General features: G+C 34.2%; 1 protein-coding gene and 1 pseudogene across 3 annotated transcripts in view; one reads left to right on the top strand and one right to left on the bottom strand.

Moving 5' to 3' along the window:
* PAIP1 (poly(A) binding protein interacting protein 1) overlaps nucleotides 1-23,129 on the top strand; it is a 26,649-nt gene extending 3,520 nt beyond the window's left edge. For all 3 annotated transcript variants that reach the window (XM_039877093.1, XM_039877092.1, XM_039877091.1), the window contains exons 3-11: nucleotides 5,570-5,755; nucleotides 9,090-9,202; nucleotides 12,450-12,561; nucleotides 13,954-14,079; nucleotides 15,863-15,969; nucleotides 16,456-16,573; nucleotides 17,314-17,368; nucleotides 21,294-21,387; nucleotides 22,750-23,129. In XM_039877093.1, coding sequence (XP_039733027.1) covers nucleotides 5,570-5,755; nucleotides 9,090-9,202; nucleotides 12,450-12,561; nucleotides 13,954-14,079; nucleotides 15,863-15,969; nucleotides 16,456-16,573; nucleotides 17,314-17,368; nucleotides 21,294-21,387; nucleotides 22,750-22,843 — 1,005 coding nt within the window. In that variant the 3' untranslated portion in view covers nucleotides 22,844-23,129. The remainder of the gene's footprint in view (nucleotides 1-5,569; nucleotides 5,756-9,089; nucleotides 9,203-12,449; nucleotides 12,562-13,953; nucleotides 14,080-15,862; nucleotides 15,970-16,455; nucleotides 16,574-17,313; nucleotides 17,369-21,293; nucleotides 21,388-22,749) is intronic.
* Nucleotides 15,204-15,326, bottom strand: LOC120614292 (uncharacterized; annotated as a pseudogene).

The raw sequence follows: 23,129 nt of genomic DNA, 5'->3' as shown, positions 1-23,129 counted from the left end.
TTTTTTTACAGTTCTGTACCAACCAGTTCTACATAGTTCAAGTGACTCATGGACTATAGAGCAGTGTGTCACACTATGTGAGTCCACTTACTTTGAGCCACTGTCATCTTTTAGGCTGTCCTTGGTATCCTTTAGTAGATCAGCTCCTCCTGTGCTCAATTCTCCAGAACGGATTGCAAACTGGAAACCTGTGGCTCACATGTGTCCTGCTAGTGTGTTTTCTTTGGCTGGCTTTTTTTTGAAAAAGGCTTTTCAATAAGTTACCAACACTTAAATTAAGTAATACAAATCTGAATTTTGTGGTCTCTTTTGAAATCACAAGATCCGGCCATATTAGACTGTTATTTCGCTAAATATTGGCTGAATAGAGGCAACCCCTTCAGATGGAGTGTTTGAATTCTGAATTACTCAACTGGTTCATTTACTTTATTTGTTTGTAATCCAGTTGGATTCTGGAAACATTCGAGTTTGCTTATACTCTCTAGACTTGCTTGTTCACCCTTTAACCCTCTGTCAGTGCTGAGTTTTTCACAATCCACTTAGTCATAGAATAGCAGTATCCTTGTTTTTCCCTGATTCTTAAGATCTTGTTGTGAGGGAAACTTTTCTTTCCAAATCCAAAACTAGCTATAATCACTCATTCAACAAATAATTGAACACTTATCATGAGTCAAGCACTGGGGATACAGCAGTGAACAAAGTGGACAAAAATTCCTACCTTTGTAGAGCCTCTATTCTAGTGATCTCCAGGCTTGCTCTCCAGAAACTCATTGAGCCTGCTTTTGTTAGACACATGAAAATCTATTGCTTGGTATCCTTGAACTGGATCTGCTCTCAAGAATGCATGCTTTTTCTAAAAGCCTTTATGTTCTTTGCTGTGCTCTTTTAACTCTTCCAAAATTCTAAGCTCTTTTATCTTTAGTCCTTCAAATCTCACTGCTAGAATTTCCTGCTTTCCGTGCCTTCTTACCAATGAGTTGCGGTATCCATCTATTACTAGTCATTTCTGCTTCTCAGATAAATCATTACATCTTGAATATTTAATCACAGTTCATTTATGAAGACCAAAAATTCCATGTAGGAGTTCATAAAGCATTTACTAAGTGACAACATCCACCCCTCACACACACACACAAAAATCCCAGAACATCCCCTTTCAAGTTACTGCCCAGTTTTTTTGTTTTTCAGTAGTGACATTCTCCAAAATGTAAAATTATTCACTGTTGATAATACATCTCAGGCTATTCAAAGCTCTTCAGACTAATTCCCTTAATTGTGTTGATACTATTTTTGCGACAATTACTGATATCAGGTTTTAAAATCTATTGTCCTCTTAACCCTCATCTTAGACTTTGTTGACCACTATGATCTGTAAAGTTTAACAAGTCGCAGTGTGCCAAGTCCTGTGCTAGGTACCAAGGATACCATTTTAGTCTTTCAAAAGTTCTTATTTTTATAAGAATTGAATATTTAAGGTAATAATTTTTATTTTAATTTTTCCCTTTCTACATAGTGTCCTTCACTTCTAAGACTCTGTAGCCATCATTCTCTCGGATTTCAACCTATGAAGTTATTCTGTAGCATTTGAAATTATGAACACCTCTTCTCATTTATCTTTTTATTGGCTTTTGTGGCAGTATTCTTTCTTCATCCTCCCAACTTGCAGCTCATTCTTTCTTCCCTCAGACAGCAGTCTTGGAGGTTTCTTGCATTTTTATTACCTCCCTTGGTGATTCTTCCTGTCCCCTAGAATCTGATTGTTGCCTGTCTGTCTATGATAAGTCTGAAATCTAATTCTTCCTCTGAACTGCAGGCTTAGGATTCCATTTATTTCAACCTCTTCATGAGGATCCCATGTTCAAACAAATATAAAAAATTTTATCTTCAAGTTTATTCTTATATTTTTATATCCCAGCTAGCTCCTCAGGCTAAAACCTTGGTGGTGTATTGACTCACCTTTCTCTTTTCATAATCTTGCCCCATTTCAATCCAGTTAAAGTACAGTTGACCCTTGAATAAAACGGGTAGGGGTTTTGAACCTGGTGCAGTCGAAAATCCACATATAATTTTTGACTCTTCAAAACCTTAGTTGTCCCTCAGTATCCATAGGGGATTGGTTCCAGGACCTCTGTGGATACCAAAATCCACGGTTGCTCAAATTCCTTACATAAAATGACATACATCAATGCATGCAGTCGGCCTTCCCTATCCACAGACTCATCAACCCCAAAGATGGAAATCAGTATAGGCATGTATTGAAAAAAATACGCATATAATTGGACCTGCACAGTTCAAACCCATGTTGTTCAAGGGTCAACTGTAGTCTTGACTATTATCCAAGTGATTCGTTTTATTCCCACTGCTTTGGATTAGTTTCTCATCTTGATAATGTATTCAAAGTATTTACTGTGAAAAATGAGTTTTCTAATTGATGTCCCTCCTAATCTCTTGTCTAAGAAAAATAAAACTTAATATTCCTCAGCTTGGAGGCCATGTATTTCCACATTGAAGTGAAGAAATACGTACTTTAAAAAAACGTACTAGAGAACTCACACAAGGTTTGACTCAAACATGTTGGAGTGCTTATTCAGACTGCTCTGCTTCCTTTTTTGCTTAAAACGACAGGCTCTGAATCCCCTGTTCTTCTATATTCAGAGCAGCTCTGCTTTCCGCTTTTACCTTCAGAATTCAGATTTCTTAAAAGAGCATTTTTGCTTATTTAAAAAAACAAATCAGTGTTCTAAACTACATTTTGCCACAATGAATGACATGTTAGAAACCGTTAGGAAATTAATACCTTCAGCTGGGACCTGTAGACTTCCTACATTTCATTATCATTAATGGTATCATCCTACAAGTCTGTAAAACTATATCAAAAACTTAAATTGTTTTTAATTGTAAAATTTACACATGTATGTGGTTAACATTAAGTATATTATTTAATGTATGTTTTAATACTAAACTGCTTTCACAATTTTATAACAAAGGCTCAGTATTTATAATATGAATATTTCTCCATAGGTAACTACTACTATTCCTCATTTATCTTTCCAAAAATTTCCATGCTTGTAAGTCTTAAAAAATTATACTAAAACATGGTTCTGTATTTTCATTTAACACTTTATATTGGTAATATTTCTGTATTGAGATATGTAAATACTTTCTGTTTTCTTAAGTGGCTATATGATATTTCATTATATGGATGTAAGGTAACAGATTTAACCAATTTAACCAATTCTTTGTTGCTGGATTGATGGATGGATTTTTGGCAATGAGTATCCTTGTATATATGTTGAAGTTGTCATTTAAGCTTCTTTGTTGATTATTTTGAATATAGCAGAGTTTAAAAGTATAGGCTTTGTTCTATGCTCAGTTCTTCTAACTAGCTATGTGACTATCTGCAAATGACATGATCCTTGGTACATGGTCCTTCCTTGATCACTTCTACCCTAACTCCCCCCTACTTCCCCCGCCGCCTCCACAATGCCCTGGTTTTCCTACTACACACAGACTCTTTAGTGTGTTCCCTGTCACCCTACAGGGTCTTCTTGTCTGCCTTATTGATCTTGTTAGCTACCATCCTCAGTTTCTGTATTGTGGCCTTTCTCAAAGGTGTCAGGCAAACACCTATCTCTTTGGAGCCTATATGCTTCTTGCGTCCTCTGCACAAAGTATTTTTCCTCAGATATTGTATGGCTGGATTTCTTTTTCCTTTTTCCGTCTCAGTTTAGATGTTAACTATTTAGGATCCTTCCACTTTTTTCATACTATATCTCAGTATCTGAATGTCTTCCATCATGGCACAAAAGCTCCATGGGGGGAGGACTTCGTCTCCTTTATTCATGGCATGACAGTGCTCCTACCACCTAGAACAGTCTTTGGCACTTAGTCGGCAGTCTACACGTAAATGGTTTTGAATGAATAACATACATGCAGCTGGTGGCTATTAGCTTATTAATGAATAAATCAGTTAAAATACCATCCTCTGTACCAAGAAGTATAGCTTTTTATCATTCTACTTTTTGTATGCTTTTTATGCTTTTGCTCCTTTAGTTATGAGAACATGGCTGTCCCATTTGGAATGTTTTTCCTAGAAATTTAAAAATTTCTTTGTTAAACAGTGCCTAACTATGTGCTATTCACTGGTCTAGGGACATTTGCTCATTACCTCAGTTTATTTAATCTTCAGTCACACAGATGTAATGTTTATGATTCATGAATCTGAATTTCATCAACATTAATGAGTCATTTAATTTGGATTCAATTGTGTGATCAAACATTTAATGTATGAGTATAAGAGGTTACCTGCTCTTCTGCTCAGTGAACACTGTATGCTCGTGATACAGGCACATGAATCTGCTATTCCTGCAGCTGGTATTCCTGAGTGAATCTCATAGTACATGCAACTTACTATGTTAGATATCAGTTTAGTGTCTAGAGATAAATAGAAATTATGCAACATGGCCTCTAAATGGTGGAGAGTGGAAGAAATAGTAGTCGGCACCAACAATGAAGGACAAATTGGTTGTTAGTCTTTCTTCTAAGATTTTATGTTCATCTCCAACATGGAGCTTTCCTAAGGGGAATTTTGGCTAGGTGTGATTTTTTTTCTTTATGTGCTCACTGACTTTAGAGCCTAACTCTTTCATAAAGTGCTTCTGTACTATAGTTATAATTTGATTTTTTTCATACTGGTTTTCCGTTTGATTCCTTTTGGAAAGGGGTTAATTTCATCAAGCAATATGGTTATTATTAGATCATAACTGTTAAGTAAACTTCAGAACGCTTTGGGTGGTGTTACAGACATTGAAAGTATAAGTTAATGCTCTGATCTGTTATCTTTTGCAATACTCACCTTGCTCTTCCACTTGCCATTAATTAAAAGGTTGAGAACTTCCTAAGGTGATAGTGGTAGAGATATTAGTTGGAAACTGCTGTTACCAAGGTTGCCTAGAAACCTGGATATAGCAGCCAAAATGTCTCCTTCCACTGTACAGTATGATGAAATTTTATAGTCACTTAACTATATATATTTCCCTGTCCTTAGGGATTAACAGATAGGTGACAAACCTTATTAGGGTTTTTCAGTATAAAAATTGTCAAATACCTGTAAGAATATAGAGAATGGTATAGTGAATCTCCATTATACCATTTAGCTACATTTGGCCATTTTTGGTTCTGTATTCCTAGCCCCTCCTCTCCTCCTATTTTGAAGCAAATCCTAGATCTTCTTGTGTCCATAAACCAAAATCTTAATTTTGATATTGGTATTATTGTGAAATATTAGTTTAAACTTTATTTTTCAACCATCTTGTAAACGTGCCAGGGATGAGAAGACAATTTTGTACACAGCTAGATGGAGGGACCCCTTCTGTTATAACATTTTGGCCATTTGGCAGTGAAGAAAAATAGCTCAGTGGTCTTAATTTTGTTGAGGAAAGTAACAGATTTTTATCACATGAAGGATCCTTAAAATCATTTGTGCTAGAGACATTTCAACTTAAAGCTGCCTCGTTAATTTTAGCCAGTTGCATGGATTAATAATTTTTTTGAAACTTTTTATCTATAGGAATCCTATGAGGATGGTTGTGAGGATTATCCCACTCTATCAGAATATGTTCAGGATTTTTTGAATCATCTTACAGAGCAGCCTGGCAGTTTTGAAACTGAAATTGAACAGTTTGCAGAGACCTTGAATGGCTGGGTTACAACAGATGATTCTTTGCAAGAACTTGTGGAACTCATCTATCAACAGGTACGTTGGCCGATAGCATACTCAGATAGCTTCCTCGAAGCCCAAGGATGAGGGAGGTCAGGTTCATGTTCACTTGCCTCCACACTTATTAATGCTTTGTTTCATGGGAGCTTTTAAAGTGTCTATTATATAAAATTCCTAGGTAGTCATCCAGGGCTAGAACCAGACTGCAGATTCACCTGCGTAGCCAAGACTATACAGGGGGTTGGAAGGAGCTTTGGGCAGTTATGAAGAAGACTGTATAAGTATCATGCACTTCTCCACCCCTGTGTTTTATAGGATCTTAAATTAACAGTACGTTAAAAAGACGAATTCTTTTCTCCTAGATGTTGAATCATATAGCATTATTAGAATAGGGAAGAAAATAATCGTGGTAGAACTTTCTTGCCTCATAATGAGTCTTAAAAAAAAAAAAAAACCAGAGCACAAAATACTGTCTCGTGTTTTAACATTTCTGCTTATTTTCACTATATTTAAAATTTTCTAGGATTTACAACTTAATTCCTGTAAAGTCTAATGTCAGTCTAGATTGTTCTTAATACAAAGTTTAGTTTTGGTCCTAGCATATTGGGCATTGACTCACTAATGATATTTTAAGGAGGAAAAATTAGACAACACTGGATTTTGAGTACAAATTTAAGGTCAGTGTGTGAGACTGTCCAAAATATTAGATGAACAGAAATATAACTTTTAGTGTTAAGTCATTGCTGAATGAACAGCTCAAACTTGGAATATATGGAGGGGTGATTATGATAGCAGGTTGATATTCCACTTAATGTCTCGTTTGACATTTCCAAATTGTTATTGTCACTGGACCCCAGGATTACCTAGCCAACTATTTATCCTGATAGAACTATTTATCCCGATACTTGCTTATTTATCCTGATAGAACTATCCTGATACTACTTATTTCTTATTGCTTTTCTGGTTTCTCTTCTATTTAGTTTCAGCTCTTCAGTAGGCTGCCTGATTATAGTTCTTTGGAGCTGGATGGAAGGGCTAATACCTGACAAACTACAATTCCTATGCTTGTCTCAAAGCCAGTTCTTCAAATATATACTCAGTATTTTAAGTTTTAACATTCTGTGGTCAGTGACACACAGATTTACCAATAATTATTACGTTCATTGAGGGAATTTACTCATAGCGACTAACAAAAGACTTACTGTTTAAAAAAAAGAAAGGAAATATTAAACATACATATTCAACACTGATTCCTCCTCAGATACCACTAAAATGATACTATGGAAATTTTTAGAGGCTAGAAGCCCATAAGTACTGACTTGGGGAAAGGAGAAGTACCAGTTTTGGAGACTAGAAAGCAGGTGGGTGAGTGGTAACTGACTTGGCAGATCTAAAAAAGTTAAGTTCCAAGCCAGTGAGAAAAGCTGAGAAGCTCCCTGATTTGCAGTGCAGAATCTCCAAAAGGCTCTAGGATAAAGGTGGAATGGAGCTAAAAAGATTGCTTGAAAATCTAAAAAAAATTAGACCCTCTAGATAGTAAGCCAAGGATAAAGACATAGGAATTAGGAAACAGGGAATTTTATAGGAGAAACTAAGTGTATCATCCAGATATGAAAGGAGATCCCAAGACAATAGCTGTGTGCATAGCAGTCCAAGAGGGGCCAGGTTTCACTGGAACAGGGCAGAGGCTTCCAGGAAGTATTTCCCTGGTGAGATGAGCACAGGTGCTCTGTTAGAAGTTATTAAGAAATTTACCACTCACCCACCTGCTTTCTAGTGAATTTGAGAATAAGTCAATGAGCAGTATATGAAAAATCAAAGTACTAAAAAAAATTAAGTCTAGGGAAGACAAAGTTGTATAAGAAAGAAATCAGTATAAGATATGGTTTACCTGTAAATGGAAACACAAAATTAATAAATGAAATCATGGTATAACCATATTGGTAGGTTTCGGAAAGATTGGGAAATAGTGAAATGGTGGGGTTAGGCAGAGTGAAAACTAAATGCTTATCTTCCATGGTGGGGAAACTAGGAAGAAGCAATGTCTAAACTGAAAAATCACAGATTGTGCAGCTACAGAGGTTTAAATCTTTTTAGTTGAAAGAATTGAAAGTGGTCGTCTATGGGAGTAAAATCAAAGTATGGTTGGGAAGCAGGAAACTTTAATAACCTGCCTTATAGAATTTTTTGTCTTTAAGTTGTGTGTGATATTTTAAAAAGTAAACTAAAAACGGGAAATGCCAATAGGAAAAGTATAATTTTTGAATATTTTTTAATATAAATTTTGAATAGTACCAGATACACATACATCATGTCAGGAGAAACCAGGCTTTCTTCCTTGATGAGACATGTACAGGGTCCTGGGTAAGCAAGGAAATAATTAGAAATAAAAAGATCCAATAATTATAAAGTACTCACTATATGCCAGACAGCGCTGAACACTTGACATGTAGTTAACTCATTTAATCCCAGTGGTGGCACGATATTAGAAGTTAAATGTCTTGTCTAAGGTTACCACAGCTAGTAAGTAGATCCAGCATAGGGTTGGAAGAGCATCAGGACATTTGTTTGATGTGGATTCTGGCTAACCACTACCTTTGTGACCTTGGCCAAGTACTTTAACCTCTTACTGTGTGTTTTTCTTACCTGACATTAGGTAGTGAACTATGTCCTCTACTATTCTTTAAAAACTACAGTGAAAGTTAAACTTCTTAAGTACTGCTTCGGCTATATCACACATGCTTTGATATGTAGTATTTTATCACTGTCTTATTTTTTTTTTAATGGCTTATCCATTTTGATTTCCTCTTTACCCCAAGTGTTTTTAAAGCATTAAGTATTAATCTCTCACACTGGGTACCATTAATCACCTCTTTTGGAATCAGGAAACTGAAGCTTAGGGAGGTTTAGTGATGTCCAAAGTCACAAAGCAGCAGCCTTGGAATTTTGATCTGGACTGGTAGATGCCAAAGACACTGCCATCCTATTCTTCAGAAACAGCACACATCAGTAGTTTGGCACATATTCATAATTGGCACTGTGAAACTAGGTACATGTACATATTTTGTGCAAAAATAGCTTTGTATAAAGAGATATTGTCTATGCTTTCTGGAAACATTAGGTATATGATGGGGAGAACTTGCCTTCAGCATTTTTCTTTGTACTTGTTATGGTTCTTGCTGTAAGGTTGGGAGGGAGAGTTAACTTAATTTTCTTATGCCAAGCAACCATGAAAGACTTGTACATTTTTCTGTACAGGATGGTCATTTTGGGGAGTAAAAATGTTTTTTCCTCCCTAGAATGTTGCTGTTAAGTGTTTACATTAATGACAATGTATCTGTGTCCTACAAAACTTTTTTCTTTTTGAAAGGCCACGTCTATTCCAAATTTCTCTTACATGGGAGCTCGCCTCTGTAATTACCTGTCCCATCATCTGACAATTAGTCCACAGAGTGGCAACTTCCGCCAATTGCTACTTAAAAGGTCAGTGTGAACATATGAAATTAAAGGAAATCTACTTCTAAAGGTACTAGAATTTGACCATTCCTTTTTTCTAAAGGCTGTGCATTATAGAAAGTTGCAGGAGAGAATTAGATGGACAATTCTTATTTGTATAGTATAAGTTTATAGTCATATGAATGTGTATTTGTGTATACATATAAATCCGTCTTTTTCTGTAATGGTCTCTGCCTTTGCTTTTGTGCTTAGGAAAGCTTTTCCCAATATCTTAAAAATGATCACTTAACCTATTTCTTAGTACTTTTGTACTTTGGGTTTGAGCTTGGATCTAATTTATTGCCACATGTTTAACCAGTTTTTCCCACACCACTTTTTTTGAATGATTCATTTCCTTATTGATATGAACTGCTACCTCATATTTGGGTTTTGATGCTGGATTTTTATTATATTTCATTCATCACTTGTTCTATTCTTGTTTTACCATACTATTAAAAAGCTCTAATTTTTTATGCCCAGTTAGTTCCCCATTCTTTTTTTGTGGAATTTTCTCCACTATTCTTGCATGCTTATTTTCTTCAATGAATTTTGGAATTAGCATTGAAATTATATAAATCATGTTAGTATTTATTTTTTGGGATGACATTGAATTCATAAACTAGAGAAACTAACTTTTTATAATTTGAGATGTTATTCAATAATAATGTTGTCTTTGAGTTTATTAGTTTGCACATTAGTTTTTTAAAGATATTTTTAATGGTTGCAAAATATTCCATCATGTGGTTAAGCTGCACTGAAACAGAATAAAGATTCCAAAAGAACACTTCAGAGGCACTTGAAAATTAAGTTTTTGGTGAAGGTGATACTTCAGATACATAGGTACGAGATAAATTGTGCTGATGATACAACTGGCTAATCATTTGGGGGGCAAAACAAAGATGGTTTTCTGTCCCTCTACACTATAATGTATTTCAGATATATCAAAGATTTAAATAAAAGTGAAACAGTAAATACTAGGAGGCAAACTGGCAAAACAAAAATCTTAGGTTGGTAAAGCCCTTTTAAGCAAGACGTGATAACCATAGGCCCTAAAACGAGATTATTTAATTACATATAGATTATATTCTTAAATTGATATGAAGTGAAGTAAAAATAGAGAAATATATAACGCATCGTAATGAGTTCATTCGTTTAATATGAAAAGAGGGGCCTCTTAGAAATGAGTAAGAAAAAGACCAATATTGTAATAGAAATATTTGGAATGGCTCTGAATAGGTACAATGTGGAAAAATATAAATGATAAAGTTATAAAAAGATGTCTAACCTTACCTATAATTAAGAAAATGCGAGTTATAGCTTCTAGAAAGATGTGAAAGTGGGCACTTCTAGTAGGTAAGATGGCAGAAAGGCTCACTTATCCTCCCTAGTTCCGCTCCCTGCTGGCTATATGTTTTAAAATAGGGTTGAGACTCTGCCCCTACTCCTGGGAATTCTAATATAATGGACTGAAGTAGAGCCTAGGCATGGTTTTTTAAAGCTTCCTAAGTGATTCTACTGTTGAGCCAGTTGAGAACCGCTCCTGGCTCTCTTTTGATGCTTTACCCCATTTGTATGCTCTGTAGTACTGTGATGCTGTCAGCTATTAACAGAGAAATGCTAATCTGATAAGTGAAAAGCAGAGCATAATTCTGTTATCTAACTTAAAAATATACACATACTTGAAAAAGACATAAGTTATCACAGGAGTTTATGGATTGCAGTGACTTTATTTTTTTCTCTGCATTACCCTTTCTGAAATAAGCATGTGTTGCTTTTATAGTTGAAACTCTAGCTTAAAAAAGTTTAGGGTCTTTCACCTAGATTATAATCCATCCTCAGGAATAGAGATTTGCTTTTGCACACAAATATGCTTTTGCACCTATCTTTATGTGTAATAGTCATAGCATTTATAAAACAAAAAGGTCTTACCTGCAAAGTCATAAAAGAAGGGACAAAGGGGAGAGCAGCCCACAAGGTGCTTTAATAACTGAATTGATATTAATTAACCGATCTTTTCTGTTATTAACTAGAGTGTTCTGTTTATAGATATCCCAACTTTATTTCTGATGAGGAATTAATATGTATGAGAAAGTAACAAATATCTTCTATATCTGATTCCTACAAAGATGTTGCTTATTTAACAAAGCTTTTAAACATTGGAATTAGGCACATAGGGTTTATGATTGATTCACAAACTGACTCAAGGTAAATTCTGGTCAAGAAATGACTTTTTTCTTGTAAAAAATTTTTTTTTAGAAAGCAACCTAAACTAGTCCCTCATGTATGAAAGCCATTAAGTATCCATAAGTTCCTTCCTTAGTTTTTAAAAACTGTCAGAATCAGTTTTATAAAACTCATGACTTTCCTAGAGTTTCCTTACCACCTTTTCAGTAAAGGTAAGAAAAAAATTAACACCAAAATGTAAATATTTAAAATCCATTAAAAAAAATCCATTTTAGTAACAGCAGCTGACACCATAATTCACTGACACAGGCAGGCAGTGACAAGCTTATTGAGATTATTTCAGAAACCCTGTAGGAACTATGTCCGTAAACTCCAAGAAGAGGATTTCTTTTGTTATTTGTGTAAGGTAAATGGGCCAAGTTGGGGGAAAATAAAGCAAGAGAAAAGAAGTTTTTTAACTCCTTCACTCTCTTTTGGAAATAGAGATCGAATTAATTGCTTTCTATGTGTCTGTGCAGTTGGAGACTTTCCCCCTCATTTCTGTTCTCTGATTGGTATACAGGAAAATTATAAGGGTAACGGGCTTTTAATAAGCATTCATTTTATTGTCAGCTTAGTGGGAGGCCATCTATACATTTTTTTAAATATGTTTCAAAGTTCATATATTCAGAAAGAGTAGAACATTTTACAGAGACAATTTGGTTAAAGTGCTTTCTTAACAAAAAGCCTGTATGATAAATGTGAGGCATTTTTTTTTTCTTCTGGTGCCAGTACACAACGAACCTCATGAAACCTATGTTTAAACTTATTACGACTTGATCTGATAGGTTTATTTCCAACATTCTTATCAGTTTCTTAAAGCTAGGAAAAGATCGTATTTTGGTCTCTACAATAGACAAGAACACTTTTTATTATAGGAAGTCAGACTGTTGATGATGCGTTGTACTTGTCTCTGTATTGCTTGTGGACACCCAAACCAACAAATTGTCATTTTGTTTGACTCTTTAAAAAACAAAGCAATATGAGATTATAAAAGATATATCTTTATTAGATGTCGGACTGAATATGAAGTTAGAGATCAAGCTGCAAAAGGGGATGAAGGGACTCGAAAAAGATTCCATGCTTTTGTACTCTTCCTAGGAGAACTTTACCTTAACTTGGAGGTGAGAAGAAAGTTTTCTTTTGTTATGTACTGACAAAGCCTGAGAACACAAATAGATCTCAGTAAAGAATTTGTGTTTACATTATACTTTTACAACATTAAGTGAAATGGAAAAGGAGAATGGGAGAGAAATAAAGTAATGTCTTAGTACCCACTCATGGTGGTGTCTGTACTCTAATGGAGCGTAATATAACATGTTTTCCTGTTCATAAGGAAGGTGTTGGGAAATAGTTACTGAGCATTTTAAAGCCTTCATGTACTTTGGAAAGCCATGGTGTACGTGCAAGTTTAAGCTTTTGAAATAGACTCATCCATACCTTTCTGAATTATTGCATCAGAAACATTAGTACATTTAATATGTTGGCTTTCAGCTGTTGGCTGAAAAGTAACTTGACCTACAGAATATAGAGCTTTGGGTGAAGAGGGGAGAGAACTAGAGTTTCTATTTTTGTTTTGTTTTTACCTAATTCACCCAGATTAGTTTTTGGTCCTATTTTATATATTAATCTTCCACATAAAATGCATCTATACAAAATGTACAGCTAAACTTGAGTATATGCTTGTTAGTAGGCAACATAAGTGCTGAATATTACTTTGAAATGGACTTGCTAGATTTTTTTTTTTTTTTACTAGTTCCAGATATAGGTATACCTTCTTAAATCCTGAATTGAGGACTTGGTATTATAAACACCACTGAAAAAACACATAAATCCACTATTAGATGTGTATCTCGGTGCATCTAAAAGGTCTATCTACATCCAGTCTAGTGCCTAAATTATATCTCTTTTTACCATAGATGGGCTTAATTTTTTAAAAACTTCATATCTTAATCTTTTTCGATTTAATTTTTATGTAAACCAAAATAAGAGAACCAACATAAAATGTGCCTTAAATGAAAAGCCATTTTAGGAATGCTGTTGAGTTTCCTATGTGGAAGTACTGATACTATGTCTGTGGGGAATATAAAAATAAAGCATGGCTCCTGAACCTAAAATTATTCTAGCCAGAGAGCTAAGATACATATATTATTCTAATGCAAAGTAGAGAATTTTTAAACAGTATAAAAAAATAATAAAATGCTGTGTTCCCATGAAAGGTGGTAGCTTAATAGACTAAAAAATGCTTTATGAAGCAGCAGCATTTAAGGAGGCTTAAATTATCATGACCTGATGTTATATATGATAAATGAAAACTTTTCCCTATAGTTTACTAGTTTTATTAGAGGTTTTAGTTACATGTAAAGTAAGTCTAATTTTGTGAAGATACCAGAATGTGTTCCTGTGATTTTTTATTTTAATCGAAAACATTTATTTTGCAAACACTTTGTTACACCATTTATATGTCTGTATTATATTTTGGCATAGTTGCTTTTCATTTTCTTTTGTCCCAAAAGATCAAAGGAACAAATGGGCAGGTTACGAGAGCAGATATTCTTCAGGTTGGTCTTCGGGAGTTGCTGAATGCCCTCTTTTCTAATCCTATGGATGACAACTTAATTTGTGCAGTAAAATTACTGAAGGTAGGTTTTACTTATTTTCTTTCCCTAAAATGTAACAGTTTTACCCCTTTAGTGTATAATTTAGAGAAAGGAAAGTATGTATATTACTCAAATGAATTCAAGAATAAGTTAATTATCTTAAGTTAAATACTGACATTTTACTTCGCTCTCGAATTAAATTTTGGAGAAGCAATTTATACTTCAGAAGCAAAATTTAGAAGTGAAAAATGGAAGTCCTTCATTCTACCCCCACTTATAAATTCCTTGTCCTTCATTTCCGTCTATATGTATGTTCCCACAAATAAGATCTTATTTTGTTGTAGCTTGTTTTTTTGTTTGTTTTTTTTGTTTTGTTTTTACCACCTAAGAAAGATATTTACGTCCTTTTCCAGTAGTTTTCTAGTGCTCTATGGTATACATGCATATTGTTTATCCATTCTGTAGTTGAACATTTGGATTATTTTCACAGTTTAGCTACTGCAGCACTGTTAGTAATCTTTTATGTCTTTATATGTGTTGTTTATATAGGTTAAATTCCTACAGATAGATTTGGTGGATCAAGAAGCATGTATACTTTAGTTTGATAACTATAGATGCTCCTTACCATAGGGTTATGTCTCAATAAACCCTAATCATAAGCGGAAAATATCGTAAGTTGAAAATGCATTTACTATGCCTACCAAACATCATAGCTTAGCCTAGCCTACTTTAAAAGCATTCAGAATACTTACATTAGGCTACAGTTGGGAAAAATCATCTAACATAATGAATACACTGTAGAGTATTAGTTGTTTACCCTCATGAATGCGTGCCTGACTGGGAGTTGTGGCTGGCTGCCACTGCCCAGCATCTTGACAGAGTATTGTACCACATATTGCTAGCCCAAGACCAAAATTCAAAATTTGAAGTACAGTTTCTACTGAATACTTACTGCATTCAAACCATTGTAAAGTCAAAACACTGTCAGTTGAACCATCATAATTTGGGTACCTTCCATAATACAAAATTTCCATTCTAAATGTTCAACCAGAGTGTGTTCCTACTAACAGTGATTTTTTTTTTTTTTAAGGCGAGGCAACCCTTGGTTGACCTCATAGATTGAAAGGACCTTGTCAGTTTATAATCCCTTATTTTTTTATTTTTTATGCCTACAGCACCTGGTCTTCTTGGGTGGTCTCCTATCCAAGTACTAATCAGGCCCGACCCTGCTTAGCTAGCTTCTGAGATCAGACGGGATCAGGCTTGTTCAGGGTAGCATGGCTGTAGACCCAAAAGTGATTGAGTATGGATATAATTAGTCCCTGGTTTTGTTTTGTCATAGGTGATGAGTAAAAACAAAAACCTCGTTTCAGTTTTGCATTTTCCTGATTACTAGTGAATTTAAGAGTTTCTACCTGTTTGATATATTTTTAGATTCTATGAATTACTTGTTTATATCCGTAATTCATTTTTTCCTGATGAAGTTTGTATTTTTTAATTCAAAGCTTTAATATTTATTGCATGTCGCATATTTCAAAAAGTGATATTAAAATTTTATAGCCTATCTTAGTCATACAGGGAATATAACCTATAGTCATTGACACATAAAACCTTTGATAATGCTCTGCTAATTCATTCCTTTAGTTTCTCTCAAACACACAGAAGGTATAGAGATCCTTGAATATTAGATGATAGAGAATAATTGGGAATATTTAACTCACTAAATTCATCTTGTTCAAAGAATGCTTGAAGTGCTACTAATGTATTTTTAGAATTTCTACACTTTTTATTGAATTCTTTATTTTACTGATACCTGCTTCTTTAGTTGACAGGGTCAGTTTTGGAAGATGCCTGGAAGGAAAAAGGAAAGAATGATATGGAAGAAATTATTCAGAGAATTGAAAATGTTGTCCTAGATGCAAACTGCAGCAGGTAGGAAAAGAAGTAGATAGCAGTAGATTTCAATTCCTTGCTTTTTCTTTAGGGGCTGTTTTTTCATCTGCTGTACTTCAATCAGAATAATTTAAATCTTATAGATTGATCTACAGAAACATTTTCTTTAAAGGCATATTTTACCTACTCACCTAGCCATTTTTCTAGCCATTGTCAATAAATATTTGTATAAAGTACTATTATGAGTCCTGTAGGATGCATTAAAATGTTTGCAGGATAGCCATTGCCTTTGAGAACCATATAGTTACATGGAACAAATTTCAAGTCTGTTTAAAAAAAAAAAAAGTAAATTTGTGTCATTTTTTTTAAAAAGGTAAATTTGTGTCATTATAGGAAATGTCTAGAAAATGGAAGCATTGAATATACATGTTAAATTTATGAAACAGTTCTAGGAATCTGGTATTTTAGAGCCTGACAGCACTTATGGTAGATATATTTTAACTCCTTTTCAACTTTTGTCTGCAGAGATGTAAAACAGATGCTCTTGAAGCTTGTAGAACTCCGGTCAAGTAACTGGGGTAGAGTCCATGCAACCTCAACATACAGAGAAGCAACACCTGAAAATGATCCTAACTATTTTATGGTATGCCAGTGTTTATATTTTAAATTTTGCTAATTGCTTGAATTCAATTTTGGAAATTTCAAGATGAGTTACATAAAGCTGTTTGCAGAATTTAATGCCTAATAACTCTTTTCACTGGCTGAGAGTCACATGGCAGCAAGCAAATGAGGTAAATGGTAGAATCTTCCAGTGAAAAGGGTAGACTAGAGAAGGATCCATCCATTGGCAAGGGAAATTGAGATAAGGTTTGGAATTAGGTAAGTGTAGGGATTCCAAGAAGCAGTTTTTTCCAGGGAATTCATAACCAGAGGCCTGCATCTCAGTTTTTCACTTTGCATGTTGAGGTAAAATAAATCAAGAAAATAAAAATGTTTACCAGGCCAGTGATGCCCAGGAGCTCCCCGATGTGACTAAAGCAACTATGGAGGAATGCTTTTACAATCCCAGTCTAGAAAAAATGGTGGGGAGAAGGAAACCACAACTAAAAATGAGCTGACATGAAATCATAGTATACAGCAGAACAATTCACCAGGAGTGTGACAGAAAATAGCACAATGTGAGATAATGGAATAGAAATCTGAAAACCCAGTAGACTTCCCCAGTGAAATGAAAATGGCTGCTAGGAGGTTAGTTTTTTGCTTATTCTTGCATTGACAGGTACAGACGAGTGATAGCAGCCCTGTTCCATTAATAATGTGCTTTTAAAAAACTCAGTTCTAAAATGATTACATATTTTTATCAATTACTTCGATTTATCCTAGAATGAACCAACATTTTATACATCTGATGGTGTTCCTTTCACTGCAGCTGATCCAGGTATGTTGTCTCACAGCCACTCCCCACTCCATTTTTTGATAAGACAGTAAATTACATAAAACTGTACTCTTTTGGAAGAGTTCACATCATTCTAAAAAATAAGGTAAAGACTTGTCTCTCACAGAATATTCTTTACAGTGACCACTTGGAACCATTTCAGATGGAACATCTGACTCAGTATATAGTGTCTCGTCACCCTAACAACGAAGGGGTGGAAGAATCCCTCAATTAAATGCAACCATTTTTATTTTGTATTCCGTCTGATATTTTTATACTCTAAACTTTCCAGGTGGTTGAATGGAAGGAAAAGATGGTTCTGGTTCACTACTTAGTCAGCAACTTTCATTAATATGGGTTACTACTAAATAAGAATTACAGATTTCATTAATACTTGTTGGGTTAAAGGTAATTAAAATCTAAATCTCTGCATATTTCCCCTTCTAAAAAAGAGCATTTATAGAAAGACTGCTTTAATTATGATAAACGGGACTACAGTGGAACGAGAGATAAGTTTTTCCTATTTGGTACAAACTACAACCAGTTTATCATTGGAAGTTTCTCATTTGTTTCCTCTGGATAGCAGCCACTGATTATCCTGTGCTTCTAGCACAAAGGTAGAAAGAAGGACTGGGATTTCTTAACTTTCAGCTTTAAATTATGAAACATTCAAAAAATATAAAAACCACAGAAAACTGACCTATTGATTCATAGTCAAGATAAAACCATCCAGTCAGAATTAAACCAATGTCTTTTTGCCATACTAATATATTCTTTGGGCTTTTTTTTAAAGAAATAAAACCCTTTAGATACTACTAATCCCTTCCCCAAGTTCAGTCCTTCCATCACTTCTCTCCCAGAGGTAACTACTGTCCTTTGTGTCATCATGATGTCTTTTTACTTCATATATCTGTAAACAGTATTTTCACACAGTGTTAACCTAAATGGTATCTTGTACACATCCTTTTGCAGCTAATTTTTTATTCTGTGTTGTTTTTGGTATTTATCCATGTTGAGATAGATAGCTTTGGTTCATTCATTTTAAACGCCAGATAACACTGAGGTTTATTACAACCACCTGATCAACGGATTTCTAGAAGGATAAGAACTTAGTTTACTATCCTAGTTCTCATCTCTGGCAACACTTATTGTTACTAGACCTAATTTTTTATCAGTCTGAATGTATGAAATTGTAAATTTTTATTTTCCTACTAATGATATTGTATTTTTCATGTTTCTTTTGACCTTTTTATTTCTTCCTTTGAGAATTGCCTGTGTTCTTTGCCCGTATTTCTATTCGATCATTTACCTATTTTACTGATTTGTAATTCTTTGCATAGCCTTAAAAATGATCCTCAGCTTCTCCCAGTATGTGCTGTTGTTATGTCTTAGCATACAGAAGTTTTGAGTTTTCATATAAACTAAATGCATCTGTCTTGTTTGTGTTCTGTGACAGTCTCCTTACTAGTATCAATTCTATTTTCCTCTTAAAATCTTACTGCCTTTTACATTCAGGTCTTTAATCTGTCTGGCTAATTTTTATATGTGGGGATATAGTAGGAATTAAATATTTTTTCCATTCTCTTATCAACAGGTGTTGAATCATCCTTTTTCTTTTAGATAAAATGTTTCTCTGTTGTGTACCATGTAATTCCTCTATGAACTTGTCTTATTCCTCTGCTTGTGCATATGGATATTTTTTCTGTATGTCTGTCTTGACAGCAGTCACACATTCTTAATTATTTTTACCTTAATGTAAATCTTGCTTAGTGAGACAAATTTTCTTTTTTTCCCTTATTCTTCATAGTTACCTTGATTCCTTTTGGTTCTTTGTTCTTCATCTTTGTCTAATCTGTTTATCCTATTTAATTGTTTACTTCTAGTGACTATTTTTTATAGAAATTCAGTTTGGTTTTTCAAACTGAGTTTTGTTTCTGCATTTTGTTCAAAGTATCTAAATCTTAAAAGTTTTGAGTTTTTTCCTCATCATTCTAAACATACTTATTTTTGCTTCATAATTTTGTTCTGTCTTTTAAGTCCAACCCCACTGTTACTTCAGATTACTACATAAAATTGTTATGCTCTTTTTTTTTTGCAATATCATATTTAACTTAAACTTTTTTTTCGGAAAAAATTTCAAACTTACAGAAAAGTTACAAAAGTAAAAATTGTACAAAAAACATCTATTTACCCTTTACTCAGGTATACCTTTTGTTAACAGTTTACTCTGTTTATCATTAGTTCTGTTCACACTTCTTTCTAAATCATCTGAAATTAAGTTACATATATTAAAGCCCATTATGATTGCTCCAGTGTTTTAACTGCCTTTTTGTTTTAACTGCCTTCATGAAAACTCCTTGTGGCTTGGCTTGCAGAAACATCTATCCAAAGTGGGTTTTGTATTTGCTCCTGCCAGGAGCCACAGGAATAACAGTGGCTTGGAACAAGTTTTTATGATCTTATCATAGGGATTCTTCATGTGGGTAGTAAAAAGTTGAGGTGGATGCCCCTTGTTACAAGTTCTCTGGGAACTAGCTTCTTCAGAGTACTTGTGTCTCCACACCTCACCGGGTCAAGTCAACCAAACTTCTTTGTCATCTCCCTTTGCCACCGAGGTGTTTTTCATTTTGCTCTTCCCTGGTTTATCTTTTGCTTAAGATATCTGCCCTTTGAATGTCCTGGGTTTGTGCAGAGTGAGATGGGTGTGGGCCACGACTTCCATCTCTCTGTTTCACATGGACCCAAGACCTTCCTTTCCACCTTTTTTGGGTTTTAAAATCCAAGCCCGTTTGTTACCACATGGTATACCAGCCTCCCAGCTGTAGTAATTATATATGGCTTTCAGTTCCCTTCTCATTTGTCATCAAAACACTCGATGTTTTTTGTGAACTCATCTGTACATTTAAAAGGATATTTGTCTTACCGATTACAAGTATTTGTTGCAGGAAGGTTTTATAGTTAAAATGGTCTCTAAATTGCCAAATTTAAATGTCAAAATATCACTAGTCCTTTAAGCTGGAATTAGAATTTATATTATAGAGACCCTTGGGAACACTTGGTCTTTACTCAGTCTAATGTAATTATATTATCTCTCAAAATTTGAGGTAGCTGTTTACAAGGAACTAATTTTAAGGTAACTAGTTTTACTATACACTGATCTATTTTATTATTCAAAGGTATGGACTCCATACAGACATGCTAATCTTATAAGCTACTCAGTAACTCTAAAACACTTGGCAGATGGCAAGCTATATCATCATCTGAATTGCCTTGGAAAAGTCCAACCAAGGGAAAGCTGGTAGAGCCGAAAGATGTATTAGGTAGCTTCTTTCTAGCTGTCTCTGAGGAGAGGGAAGAAAATCCTCTATGTTCAGAACCTTTGCTCAGTTAGCCGCCTCTGAGAAATGTGGAACAATAGCTGTCACCTGCTAGCCAGGTAGATAGATCACTTCACCTCCTTGGGGAGGAATAATGGGGGAGCCGGAAGCCAGGGTGTTTGATTGAAATCTCTCTTTATGAAAGGAAAAACAGGACTATGGAAGAAACATGTTCTTTGCCCCAACAATTTATATAACCAATATTTTGTCTGATGAAAAGAAGCAGTAGAGAATGTAAGCAGCATGGACATAGGCTGTGAAATGTACTGTGGTACATTCAGAGTGCTTTGATTTCTAACATATTGTATTATATAATTAAGATTTATGAGCATGCAGGGAGGCAAAAGCAAGTCAGTTAGCAAATATGTTTTATAAAAGCTTTTCTTAAATATATAGTTAAGCTTACTTAATAGATAAGTAAAAATAGCTTACTGCTATTTGAACTTTGGATCTACTTAAATGAAAAGTCATAATAAAATTTCTTAGGGATAACTGGCCATTTCATTTGAACTTTTTTTTAGCATTTAAAATTTTTTCTTTATTTTTTGTAGATTACCAAGAGAAATATCAAGAATTACTTGAAAGAGAAGACTTTTTTCCAGATTATGAAGAAAATGGAACAGATTTATCAGGGGCTGGTGATCCGTAAGTTTTCTTTAGCCACTAGCTTTATTATGTGAAATTTCTGTAGCCACAATTTCTAGGTAGAGTTTAGACTAGAAAAAGAGTAGATAATGAAAGAATGAATTTTGATTAGATGGCGTTGTAGTGGTAGTATATATGTAGTACTTATTTACCAGACATTTTCAGATAATGTTGGAAAACACACAAACTGATTCTGAAAACTTATATCTAGTTGAGAGGAAAAATTATTAAAATGTAGTATATGCTAGAATAATTATTATAAAGTAGATTCTGTTATACCTAACACTTTAAAATAACTAGCTGTAATATTGTAAGATCTTGGGCAGGTTCTGTGCCTGTTTCTCCATCTATAAAATAGGAATAGTGGTACCCCTTCTTGAGTTTTTGAGAACTAAACAAGACTACATAAATGCTTGGAAAAGCCTCTGGCACATAGTAAGAGGCTCAAATCTTAGCTGCTACAGGATACATTAAAGAAACAGATTACTATATAAAAATGTTTGGACTGGTGAGAAGATATAAATCCATGCTTTCAGTTTTTATATATCATCTCTTGTGTGTTGTAGGTTAAAAAAAAAAAAAATGTGAACCACTTTTAGTCTCTCTCTTATCTAGTGACATTTGAATTATAAGTTAAAGGTCTTCTATAATATTGCCATACTTTTTATATACTTTAGCAGAAAAATTGCCATACTTTTTATATAGTTTAACAGAAAAAATACAGGGGTGTAAAGACCCAAGCACATTTAGGGAAGTTGAGTCCCGCTGAGTATACTACTGGAAGTTCAAGTTGTTCTCAGCATTGAATTTTAGGTTATCCTCTTAAGTTTTGCTTGGTGAGCATTATTTTCTCAGCAGTTGTCAGACTGGCAAAACATAATTTTGTCATACATGTAGTAGAAAGAGTTATTGGGGGATGAGGAGACATATAGACAGCGTCTTGTGGAGGAAAAGTGCAGAAAAGAGAAGAGATCTGCCTCTGCTGCATAGTTACCAAATCTTACATTATTTAACCTGGAATTTTTTGTTTAATCTCTAAAATGGTGATAGTAGTACCTGTCTTTTTAAGGTAAACCTTTGATTTACTTTTTAAATTAAGTCAGAGAATTAAACATATGTCTAAATGTATAGCAAAATCTAAATTTCAAACACAAGACTCAGAACCCATTGTAGAATTTAACTCATCATATTAAGCAGTTGTCCAAGGACTGACATTTAATGTAATTCTAAACAGTGCTTTTGCATTCTTTTATAAACTCAGTCTAGGAAACTTGTCAGATACTTTTTCTAATGGCTTAGCATCTTAGACATTTTCTGATTTGAAAAACATTAAATTCATGAGCCATCTTGCTTCTTTCACAGATACTTGGATGATATTGATGATGAAATGGACCCAGAGATAGAAGAAGCTTATGAAAAGTTTTGTTTGGAATCAGAGCGTAAGCTAAAACAGTAAAGTTAAATTTCAACATATCAGTTTTATAAAGCAGTTTAGGTTATGGTGATTTAGCAGAACACAGGAAAGCAAAAAAAATGTGTCATACTTAAACCAAAATTAAGGATGTTGAGTTATGTTACTAATGTATGCAACTTTAATTTTGTTTAACACTATGCCAAAATAAACTTTATTCCCTATAACTTAAAATGTGTATATATATATAATAGTTTATTATGTACAGTTAATTCCACTGTTTTGGCTGCAATAAAATTGATTTTGAAATAAATGAAATGTTGAAAGTAAA

The sequence above is a fragment of the Pteropus medius genome, unplaced genomic scaffold, assembly GCF_902729225.1.
Source record: "Pteropus medius unplaced genomic scaffold, Ma_sr-lr_union100, whole genome shotgun sequence".
In the NCBI taxonomy this organism is placed as follows: Eukaryota; Metazoa; Chordata; class Mammalia; order Chiroptera; family Pteropodidae; genus Pteropus; species Pteropus medius.
Note: the sequence above shows the minus strand (reverse complement) of the source record. Positions and strands in the feature narration are given on the sequence as shown.